Here is a 12,240-nt window from a genome sequence, read left to right on the forward strand (position 1 = left end):
TTTTGAAAAGTGGAGGGCTGCCTAAGTGGCTATTAGATTTTAGAAATCACACAGTCCTTGAGATGAGGGCAAGCAGTTCAGACTTCTGGAACCTGTGCAGATGCCACCTTTTGGACTTTGATTGTCTAACTGTAGGAACAACTGGAATACAAATAAAGAACTCTTATAGACAAAGTGATTGTTCTCATCAGGGTGGGCTTTGGATTTTTTTTAGGTTTTTATTTTTTATCAACTTTTGTTTTGAAAAAAATACATGGAATTTGAGACAAATATTTGGAGGGCAGGACACAAGACAATCCCAGTATGCACAATTCTTACATTCGAGTCTTTCTGTGAAGTGGGATCCCAGCTGTTCTGCTAAGCTGCTCTGTACCCAGAGTAGCGTTAAGTACCAAATGAACTTCACTGCAGCAGCAGCACAGGCTGTGCACAGGATTTTGTCTCTTCCCCACCATGGGGAAAAGGCCCTTTATGAAGAAAAATAAAGGTAACTATCTCCTTTACCTCAATGGATACCATTTTAAGCTCTATTTTATTCTGTTCCCATCCTTGCAAAAACAATCCTGTCTTTCCTTTGGAAAGAGGGTGGAACTGTTCCCAATCAAAATGACTTTATGTGTGTCTTTATGAGTCACTTCCCCCTGCTTGAGGGCTCAGCCAGAAGCAGTGGGTTGCAGCCACCGCTGTTCACCAGCCTGGATGATACAATGTGGACACAGTTCTCCAGAGGCTTCTCAGTTCTTTAACAGGGTGGCTGCAGCAGCTCTGGCCAGAAACAAAAGTTCCGTACTTCTGTATGTTTGGTATACAGGATCCTTTCAATCTTAGTTTTACACAGGGCATCTGTGCTACCTCTATCAAACATTTTCAGAACTAAACCCGTTTAATTTGCATAGGTATCAGTTACAATTATTCTGACATGGTTTTAATTCTTTTTCCTCCAAAGGTGCTGTTTTTAAAGAAGTAACATTGTCACAGTAACAATTAGCTATCATGCAGTTCTAGCTTAAGAATCCACCTTTTGTGTGATGATCACATTTACCTTGTTGCGTTTCATGACAAAAAGAGAAAACACTGAATTGAGCCTTCTGAAGCCTCTGTCTTACTTAGAAGTGTATTTTGTAATAATACATCACTTCCTTCCTCTATGTTGATGTTTTATGGATTTCCATCATCTTTCTCAGTCAGCTTCACACTTCCGCTGAAAAAATACTACGTTTCTAGTGGAAAAGAAGTTGTTACTGATAGCTGATGACACTTAAGAGTAAAAACAGAAGCTAAAGTTCTGCAGGCTCAAGTTTCACAAGGTTTCCATCCTTGCATTTCACAAAATGCACACGTCTTCCTACTTCCAGTTTTCATCTGACAGAGAAGGTAATTGCCCCTTCTTCACCTCCTGTCCTTCACCTGTTGAAGGACAGCAGGTGAGATCTTAGGCAAAAGATCTCACTAGGGTCAATTATAATATGACCTTGAAGTTTTGTGAGTCTTTCATCCTGTTGTTAAAGCAAAACCACAAAATCCAAAATGAAATATTTGTGCTGGCAGCACTAAAACGGCTCCAAGAAAGAAATGGAAAAAAAACAGACTTGCCACCTCTGGGTTTTGCTGCCTTTGGTTTTGTGGAACACCAAAATGCAAGACATAAACACCTAGAGCTAGGTCTGTTTTCATCTGTCAGTGTTTCTTCCACGTGGCTCTGGAACAGTTGTCATGCTAACCCTACAGGGCTGTTCCACCCAGTGAGGTCCTCTGGCGAGGAGAACTTCCCAAAGAGAAGGTTGGTTTCCCCAGTTAAAAGTGCCAACCCCCTAGCGTGACCAGGAGGTAGAAAGAGAGGGGAAGCACAGCCAGACATGGCGCATCAGCAGAACTTCTGGAGGAAATCTGACTGTATCCTGAAAAATTAAAAAAGAGAAAGTTGGCATGTAACTGGTGGCTTGATAAGAAGTGTATCTGAAGTTTGTGTTATTTATTTTACATGAAAGCATTGATGGAAGATAGTTTTAAAAATAATATGGATGTTGGTTCATTTTCAAAATTCTCTTTGTATGTGTATCATCTGGAAAAAAACAGTCTTAAAGTACTGTGACATCATTTTTTTCTCCTTCATAGAAAAGGCGCAGACAGCAACAATGAATACAGCTTCCCTTTCTGAATGACTGAGAATACTTGTTTGCAATCCTGATAGAACAACAGCAACTAAAAGAGTATAAAATACACTGCAATTCTACCTACTCAGGGCCTGAGGTAGGCATTGTGATTAAGAATTCATAAATAATAGTACTAATTATTAAAAAGTCTAGGCCACAGACACTTCGGTGGTAGCAGCACCACGTACCACTATTGGTACATAAGCTCCAATGTGGACACAGGGCACAGATGGTACTTCGACCTGTGCTAGCGGTAGTACATATAAATAAAAAAAGATGTTGAACCCCTGACTTAATCAGTAGAGAATTTTTTCTGTAAGTGTTTACATTCAAGGCCTTCTCTGGGAAGATAAGGCTGCAGATTGTTTTCTATACCAATTCTTAGGCTGTTTGTATTGCTGTGGTATCAGCTTGCAGTATGTTGCTGCAGTTAAGGTATTGCTAGTAGGGGTGCTTCCTCCCCCTCTTCCTGGAAGGAGTATGTGGTATTAATGTGTAAAGAGCAAATAAACATTGGGTAGTCCTCAGTAATGCTTTGAAATAAGTGTAGGATTATAGTAAGTCTCCTGGCCTCTTGTGACCTCTTCCAGGCCTAGGCACTTTCATTTTTTTCCCAGAAACAAATTAAAACAAGTTTTGATTGACCCAGAAGGAGTGTCACAAAAACCCCAGAGTGACAGGAAAATAAGGCTTTTAAAAATAATTAGGAAAAATAATTAATCCAGCATATTGAGCAAATAAACAGAAATGAAGCAGAAGTGAAACAGATCAAAACTGTTCCTGTTTTTATATAAAAATAATAAATGTCAGCTGATCCGGTTATGATGACTGCAAAGTGTGAGAACTATTTCTGCATACAGTGTCTTTGTTCACAGCAGGTCATTTAACTTTTCTAAGTCTGTTCCAAACTAACAACTAATACACAACAGATTAACTTTCTCCCTTTCTTAAGAAATTGCTGAAAATAAAAAAAATGGGTGCTGTGGTGATGATTTTCTTTAAGAGAAGTTGACAACAGAAAATATTTTTTCCTTTTTGCAAACAATTATGTTTCAAAAGTTAGGCTTTTGTTCTTTATCCCCCAGCCCCTCGAAATCCAGCAGCACAAGAACCTTCAGGTGTCTGAAGTGTGTGATTCGGTTTGTTCTCCTATAGCAAAGCTGAAACACTTCCCCTATGTCCCAGTCACTGTTGTGTTCTGTTTACTTTTATAATGTTAGAATGTGGTGCTGTGTCACTGAAGGCGTGTGATATCATCTTGAATTTAACTGCATGGTTTTTAAACACCTTTAAGCCAGCTAGAGGAGCTATCTTAGGTCTAAAAAGGATATTTCCTTTAATTTTTCAAGTTGTTTATTGCTCATGATGTACAGAACTCATCTTTTCTGTGTGGTCATGAGATAAAACGCCGGAACATTTATCTTCCTTAATTTCTACTTGAGTTTATTGCTTCTTAATCTGGCTGTAACAATGCACTGTGGCTATATTTACTAAGTTAACGGTAATATAATGATTATGTAATGGATTATATCTTTCAGCTACACTGAGTAAAATACAAATTGTAGCTATTGATTTTTATATGACAAAATGTTACAGGTTTGATACCGATTTGAGGTTTTATAGAGCTAATAAGAATAATTTGGCTTACAAGCAGGATTTTTATGGGAAGATCTACTGATGATGGCATGTTGGAGCTAGAGAGCCCTTCTGTATTGCATTCACTCCAGAAGTGTTTATAAATGACCCTAATGCAGTTACTTCTCTGTAATGGTTAAACCTAGACATTAGCATCTGCACTGTATTTCAGAACTACCTTTGGATGACACCTACTGTAAGTTTCCCAGAAGAGCTCAGGGGGAGTCATTAATCATGTATTTTTAGGATATTTATTACCTTATTTACCCAAAAGGACCCCCTAAATCTCTTGATCTGGTAGTTCATTCATACTGAGGTAATTTACAGAGGCCGTAACTCCCAGAACTGAATGGCTTCCATGTCACTTTGTTTTCACTGGTTTTTATGTTGCCCATAATGGTGACTTGCTTTATGGACTGGAGACTGCTGGCACTTCAGTATTCTTTCTGCAGTCTAGGTCTGTCTTATTGGTGGATATATTTCTCCCTGTCTGGGACAGCTATGTTTAGCTAGACTTAGTAAGACAGAACAAGCACCATAACTCTGTTGGCTTTCTCTATTCAGCGCATTTTACCAGTCTTGCAAATTCAAATTAAAGCACTGGATAATCACTTAGACACTTAGCAGGTTAAGGAGTATTGCCTTACCAGAAGGGGAAGGTACCTCCTCAATGCTAGATGGAGCTGGAAAAAAACACAAAGTTATTTGTTTGAGCCTAGAACAGAAAAAGTGTACTGATAATTGATCTAAGGATTAGTGGGGTTTTTTTTCTGAGAAAGAACACATTTATTAAACAAATCACAGAATTAAATCAAAGACGCTGCACTGCTCCCAAAAATTGGATGATGAAAACAATAATCCTGCATTTTCAAAACACTTTGGTTTTGAAAACTGCAAAACATTTCACTTTGAAATTTTCTGACCAAAAGTATTTTACTTTAAAAGCATTTCTCTCTTGAGAATTATATGCATAAACCCAAATATATTAAAGGGTTTATATTCCTTGAAAACAAAATTTTCCTATTTTAAGCAGAATTAAATGTGTGTGGTTGACCATAATGCAAATTTCCAGCTGATTTATTCAAGCAAGACACCTTAAAAAACTGATTTGTAATCACATGTATTCCCTTTTTTAAATCTGCTTTTTCAGTTGGCAACTGGTCAGACCCAATGCCCCATCATTCTGCTGGCCATGCTTGTAGGTAGTTCAAACATGTGAGCTCTGCTGTTGGCATTATTCAAGCATGTGTTACGGTCTCACTCATTTTCCTAAGGAAGAAAAATAATTCTTGTTGCATGTGTCCAGCTTTGCCACCAGATCCAGATCTTCCAGCTCCAAGGGAAAAGGTAATTAGCAACTGCCTGTCTTTCATCTGAAAGGTTATATGGTCTGGACTTTGGATCTAATTGCCAGAGATGAAACTGATACTGCTTCACAGACCCAAGTGCAAACAATGAAATATTTTGTTCCTCTGCAACAAGGTGAAACCAGGACAGTACAAACTGATAAATAATCAAATGGTTAAAAGCTGGGGAGACATCATTCTTCATCAAAGTCTCCTGTGAAAGGAGAGGGAAAAGGCAGGTGGCTTGCCTTTAGGAGTCCTACTTCTTCTGTGGAAATACTGTGCTGAAGCTTAACAAAGATGCACTATCTTTTTTCCTTCTCACTTACTCTTTACTTGTTCCAAAGCAAGGAACAGAGTGAAACTGAGTGAAGATTTGCTTTAAAAATTGAAGTAATCCCAGTCAATGGCCATATATGGCTTGTCAACAAGAAATGTTGCCCTCCCTCTGAACTAAAAAAAATCTTACCTGATACAATGAGTTTAATTTTAGATTTCTGTGTTTTGCTGGGATGATCCCCAGTTTGTTTGTAGATGCAAGAATATTCAGCTGCGTCCAGTAATTGGACGTTGGAGAGCTTTAAGGAAAAGTTGCCATGCTTCACCTGATCCCCAAAAAGACTGGTTCTGCCATGGTAACGTTTGTCCTGGGACGCCAGTGAATCTTTCCCATTGTGAAAAAAATGTACCACGACAGAGTCTATCTGCCAGTAGAGCATTGAATTGGAAAGGGTCAGCTCTCTGGGAGAGGTGGTGGTGCAAGGCAAAATGACAGTTTCTCCAACAAATGCATGGCATGTAGTGTCTGGTTGACCTGGAATAAAAAACAGAAAGCTTTCTCAGCGTGCAGCAGAGCCAGGGACACCAGGTTTCCTGTAGCTTGGTTTCATCACATTATTATTGCCTCTCTTTACCCTGCTGCTTCTGCCCACCCTGCTCCCAGCCAGGCAGGAGGCAGCGTGCGCTATGCTGAGGGCCATAGTTATTCTCCCAGTAGCCCAGAAGGTCTGTCATTCCCACTTCAGGTAAACGATTCTTCCAAGGCCTTGAGGAGACAGTTTTGCACGGGTGACCTGGACATCAGGCAGAGATGTTACCAACCCTACCAATCAATTCCAGCACACACAAGAACTGGGGTGAGGGTAGCCTGCTGGGGAACAAACAGGCGGACAGGCAGGGCAGGAAGCCAGATCCATCTCGCATGCTGTTCGTTTAATGACCTTGATACTAATTATTTTTATAAATTCTTCCAAGTTAGTTGAAAGTATACTAGAACTTGCACAAAAGGGAGAGTCTGCCACTGTCATGTAGGACAACTCTTACTAGATTGTGGTGTTGTGTTTTCTAGGGGAAGACCAGGTTCTGGAAGAAGGTTTCTATATATTTATAAAGCATAGACAACTAGGTATTTTCAGCACAGAATGTGGCCTTAACACTTCAGCCAAACCTGTTTTATAAAATGATTTTATAAATTAAAATGCAGATTAATTGATTTGGATGGAAAACTCATCCCCAGCAGGGAGCGTAACAAAAGCCGCATGAGTCTGCAATTGAGGCAAGAAGAAAAGCTAAAATTCACTGTGAAACAACTCAATCTGTTTTCATGGCCAAAGTTCTGCGAAGCATAAGGGGTAAGTAATCAGGCTGAATATAGAAATAAATGTTGTTGGTCACAATGTGGTCATTCCTGTGTTCTAGGTCTGCACCAGCTCTGTGCATATATTGGACTAAAGACCAAAGAGAATCCCCAGTTCCCCCTTGAAGTCACTGACATCAGCCAGGGCTCAGCTTGTTACACGCTTGGGCCTCTGTTTCCATATTAATCAGTGTCCGGTTTGAGGCTTGTTTGGTGTCACACCGTGCCTATCCAGACAGACATAAAAGCAGAAGGAAGAGTAATTGAGAAAGCTAAAGCGCAGAGCCAAGTAAACGTCTTTGATTATAACTCAACATCTGCTTTCCTTTGGTTTTCAGCCGAAAATCCCAGTCCACTTTTGCCCAACAATGTAAATTCTTAGCTGAAAAAACCCACGTATCCCCAGTGCTATTTCTGGTCGTTGGTGGAAGGAGAGTCTCCTCACTGTGTGGAGAGCTCAACCATTTTCAGAAGGTATCTGCTGCTGACCAGGTTTTGCTTCTCAGAGGGAACGTGAATCACAACAGTATGCAAGCAAGAGTCTCTATTTATAATAAAGCCGAGTCTCCGCTGTACTGTGCCCTTACTGGCACAGCATGTACGACCCTGTGCTCCCCAAGGAGACTGCCTCAGCCCTGCAGTTAGTGGCACACCCAGACAAGGCCATTAGCTGTACCCAGCACACCTGGATGGCCACTGTCACCTGAGGAAGGGCAGGGAGGGGGGCAGGAGCCTGAGGCCCATCCCCAAGCTGTGTGGGGCTGGGGAGCCGAGCAAGGCTGTGCTCAGCAGGGTCTCCCTGAGGCAAGGCTGAAAGTTGACTGTAGTTATGGTTGGCCACGGTTAACTAGCCATGCTGGGGAGATGAGTGTCCCTGAGGCGGCTGTAGGTGTTCTGTAAGCCCTGGAAGAAGTGAGCCTCCAGAAGAGCTTTCTGGTGGGAAGAGTCCTGTCCACAGGATGCCATTAGGAGAGAGCTTGCAACGTATGGGGTTGTGCATGGATGAAGAAAAGATGATCCTGAAATCAACAAAACTTGTGGCTCTATTCAGAAAAATAGACAATAAGCATTTGCTTAGTGAGCAAAAGAGGGAGAGTGTTGGTCCTATCTGCTGATTACAGTCACTTCTAAATTTGACACTGGTTTTAGAAGTGCACCTGTTTGGTTTTGGGCTCTTTATTCTTTTCCTGAAAAGACAGTGGTGCCCAGCATATCTGAGCTTAGCATAACTATTCCTTTCCTGCATGATACAGTGTACAAAGCTTGTAACACTTGTGATGACCCTATGAAGACCCACAGGGTCCAACACACCCTGCCCTACATTGCTTTCAGCTGGTAAAGCCAGGGCAGCAGGAGGCAATAAAGGAGGCACAGCTGACGTTGCCTGGGACAAGAAAAAGTAACTGAAATTAGTTGTTTAACAGACCCTACAGCTGTATGAGGTCTTTTGTAGATGAGAAGAACAGAATTCTAGGCACAAGTCAAAGCAGCACCCTGATGGAAGCTAGCCTTGAGGAGCATAAAGTCATGCTAAAGACCGCTGATGCTGTGCTAAGCTTTTCACTAAGGCTATTGATGCTCCAGGAGGTGTGGAAATCAAGAGCAGCCTGGCCAGAAGACTGAAGCAGCTGCACAGCGAGTGGTGGGGATGGTGGCAGCCGCTGCTGGGGTGTGTGAAGCAGGGTGAGTAGTGCTTACTTGATCTACCTAGTAAGCGTTGTGTGTGGAGGATGCTGTTCTCAATTTTGGAAAAAATGCACGTTGGCACATAGCTTTCAGTTGCAATTATAGGATTGAAATGTAAAGTGAGATGAGTTTATTTTGTGGATTTTTTTTTTGGTGTGTTTTAAATATTGCCCAAATGTTTAAGACTATTGAGGTGAAGTTGAGTGTGCTAATTTAACCAGTCGTTAAGATTCCTGTAATGAGAAAACACTGCTACTTCAGTATCCAAAGCATGGTGCAGGGAAGCTCATAAATACTGGGCTTTTTGGTTTCCCCTTCCTTTCCTCCCCTTGAAGAGGATCTAGGGTAATCATTTTTGTTTATTGATTATATATTGCTTGTACAAGAGGAATCTAGGATGCCAGTAGGTGATCTAGAGTTTATGCCTTGTGGAAAGCTCTTGAGTGCATCTCTCAAGTTTGCTCTGGTGATACTAGTACAGTTCTGACAGAGACAAAGTGGTTTATTAGTGGAAGTGATGGGTTAAGCAGAAAAGTGTTTCGGTGTTAGAAACCAGGCAACAGAGAATTTCTTGTTTTTCTGAGTACTTATGAGCCCAAACTGAAATGGGTTACCCTGACAAGGTAGTGTTGTGTGGTTCCTTACAGGCTCATGTCTTGCCTACATCCAAAAGTATTCTGGGGAGGGTAGGGGGTTGTTTGCAATGCCAGTTGCTTGCTCAGAAACACTGAACTTGAATGCCCTTATTTTAGGGGGTGGATGGAGGGGGAAGAGTCAAAGGGTAGTCACTGAAATGGCTTTGCATGCTTGCAAGTGCACTCAGCTGCTGAAAGAGCACACCTTAAGTGGCAATAGACTTTTCACACTGCTATGTGGAGATGTGTGAAAATTTTCCCTAAAAATGTCAGTTGTGCTTCCAGAAGTGAGAGAGAGACTAATTCCAGATGAAGTGTAACCTCCTGAACCACCAAAGCACCTTGTAAATGCACGACACTTCTGGGCAAACAGAGGAGTCTTGACCACAGACAGAAGTCTTAATATTGCCCAAATTGAGCCTCAGATAAGGAAATTACAGGGACTTGCCCCTGCAGCTTGTATAAAACTCCCTTACTGGCATATACTAGTGTATCCCTTTCATAGGGAAGATTGTATCTAATCTATATAATGTCAGAAATCCAACTGCTAGAACATGGCAGAGCATGTGCAAAGATTCAGGGGGAGAAACTGCTGCTGGGCTCCAGTCCTTTCACTTACCTGGTTATGCCTATAGCAAGCCCAGCTACTTAATGAGTTTAAATACAAAAACAGATGCAAGGCAGTTGGAGGTTGTAAAGGATGAGATTCCAAGTAACCCTTAATATTATGGAAATGTTAGGGTATTTTTAAGGATGGGGGGAGGATAAACTTCACATATGTGGTCCTGAAACACCTTAAACCTTGAAACTACTTCCTTTCAGATACAGAGGTTTATCTGAAGGTTATTACCTGTACTTGCAAACCTTGGACTGTGATGAAATATATTCAAAGCAAAGCATGTGTTTGTTTTGTTTTGCTCCAAGATTCTCAGTTTTCAGTTTGTGTATTCACATATAAATACTTCCACAAACTCCAAGATGTGTGTTACAGTATATTTACCTCTGGGTAAAGATGCAAGCAGTAAGCAGGCAACCATCCAGAGACCAGTCTCCCTAATAAAGTGAGAGAGAGAGAAATGGCAAATGCTTTGTTAGAATGCTAGAGCAGAGATCAAAGACCTTTTCTCTGGCGTAACTTATGCCCTGTTTCACAGCTTCATCTGTCAAGGGAGTTTGGATACAAAGCTGGATGGGTTAGAAACTCTGTCTTGTTTTGTCATCTAGTTTTGGTGTGGATTGTATCTCCTGTCTGTAGATCTGAGGTTTCTCAAAGGTTGTAATGGGATGGGGCTTTCAGCTGCAAACACCAGACCCATACTTCCCACTTGCATTCTCATGTGAACAAAGTTAATTGTGTATGCCTAGTCATAGTTTGCTTTTGAGATTATTTTCTATTGACAATTAAATTAAATTCCCTCTGCCCCCAAACTTCAGTTCTTCGCAGCACAAGAAAAGTGTAGCTTACCGTTTCATTTTTGTGCTTTCCTGGCCCTTAGGAATCCCTCCCCGTTGCGAGCTTCACCAGGCGCTCCAGCTGCTACTTCTGTCTCTGCAAAAGAGTGAAAAGCTCTTAATTTTTGTTGCCGCAAGCATTTGTCCAGAAGAGGATAGGTTATTTACTAGCATTTTGTTTGCTGTGGTTCAGTCTGTTTTCTTTCACTCTATGTACACAATACAGCGTATTATTATATACACTTTGTGTATACAGTATACAACAGAGTGTATTTAAACTCTGAATACACTCCTACAATATGCAGAGTGTATTTATTTTCACATGTAACATGGATGTGAATCACAAGCTGTGCTCTGACTAGCCTTGAACTTTCAGCCTAGTGAAGGGATTCTTGTTCTACAGCCAGCTGAGATCAAAGAAGGCAGTGAAACCTCATGGTTTTATCTATTTATCAAACATGTTTATGGTTCATGTGTTTATCAAAGGGTGTAGACACCATTCCTCAGAGTACCAAACACCACCCAAGCTGCATATCTACCAACAAAATGCAAACATGGCTAATAAGCCTATATGGAAAATGCTGCTTAAAAGAGCTTCTTCTCTAAGGAGGCTGTTAAATCAGGTACTTTCTCAAAGAAGGTAAAAAAACCCAAAACAACCACTCCAGAGTTGGGGTCAGGGGGAAGAACGTGGGTTTTGGGCTTCTTCTCCTGGTCGTCACAGCACCTCGTAGCTTAAGGAGTACATACATGTGAGTGATTATTCCTCCCTAGTGTGCTCCAGAGATAATGCTGATGGTGGAAGTAGTGGTTTAGCCAAGGTCCTTTTCCTGCTGAGGCAGCTCTGTCCGGGGAAGCTGCTGGTGCTGTTGTCCTGCCTAGTGCTCCTGGTGCAGTGGCAATTCTTGGGGTGAGCAAGACCCGAGAGCTGCATTGCTGTTTCTCCCTCTCTCCCCATGGCCAAGCCCTGGTTATGCTTCACTTACCAGCCCCTTCATGATACTTAGTGCAAGTCATCTGCTGTCTTTGGCTTCTTTGGCATTAAAATCGGTGTGTTCTGTGTGTTTGTGGTGAACTTCTGTGGTTGCCTGCCTCCCCGTTGTAATGGTTAGTGTTTCAAGCAAGGGTATAAATTGATGCAAAGTGAGCTTATTCCGTGTTTCCTTCCTGCCTGCCTTTTTCAAAGTGAACTGAGGTGCTTATGGTCACTTTTATTTGGCTGACTAGTTCTTCATGGTGGCCCGTGGAGTTTATCCTCTGTTTCAGCTTTGTACCACTCCACATAATGCTGCTCTGCAAAATTACCATGAGCAAACTTCTCTTGCGCTCTGGTTGGATAGTGGGGCAAGAGTGGGGTGGACTGGGGGGGACTAGAGCTCCACAACAACTTACTATTAGGCAGTAGCAAGGTCTCTCACCAGGCTGAAGGAGGAAAGCCTAGCAGGTGGTGCTCTGTAGTGGTACTGTGGCCGTGCCCGCTCTCCCCATAGGTAACGGGATCCTTATGATATCTCCCTACGTGGAAAGAACTAAAAATTTGGTAGGTGTGGCCAGCTAACAGGTCTGTGTAAAGGTGCAATAGCGGCAGACAGGAACAACCTGAAGGTCAGAGCCCCTAGGGGTGATGTCATCCTTCTGAAGAGTCAGTTGTTCTCTAACAGTTTTGATTCTGACTCAAGACCCACATGAAAGGGGTT

The 12,240-nt window shown here is 41.8% G+C and overlaps 1 protein-coding gene across 2 annotated transcripts in view; it reads right to left on the reverse strand.

The window, feature by feature from the left end:
- Positions 1-206: 206 nt before the first annotated feature.
- Positions 207-12,240, reverse strand: part of LOC119143644 (myelin-oligodendrocyte glycoprotein-like) — a 33,917-nt gene continuing 21,883 nt past the window's right edge. For both annotated transcript variants that reach the window (XM_037378104.1, XM_037378103.1), the window contains 5 exons: positions 10,557-10,640; positions 10,092-10,144; positions 5,604-5,948; positions 4,436-4,471; positions 207-1,898 (listed from right to left, as the gene is read on the reverse strand). In XM_037378104.1, coding sequence (XP_037234001.1) covers positions 1,795-1,898; positions 4,436-4,471; positions 5,604-5,948; positions 10,092-10,144; positions 10,557-10,564 — 546 coding nt within the window. In that variant the 5' untranslated portion in view covers positions 10,565-10,640 and the 3' untranslated portion in view covers positions 207-1,794. The remainder of the gene's footprint in view (positions 1,899-4,435; positions 4,472-5,603; positions 5,949-10,091; positions 10,145-10,556; positions 10,641-12,240) is intronic.

The sequence above is a fragment of the Falco rusticolus genome, chromosome 2 (genome assembly GCF_015220075.1).
Source record: "Falco rusticolus isolate bFalRus1 chromosome 2, bFalRus1.pri, whole genome shotgun sequence".
In the NCBI taxonomy this organism is placed as follows: Eukaryota; Metazoa; Chordata; class Aves; order Falconiformes; family Falconidae; genus Falco; species Falco rusticolus.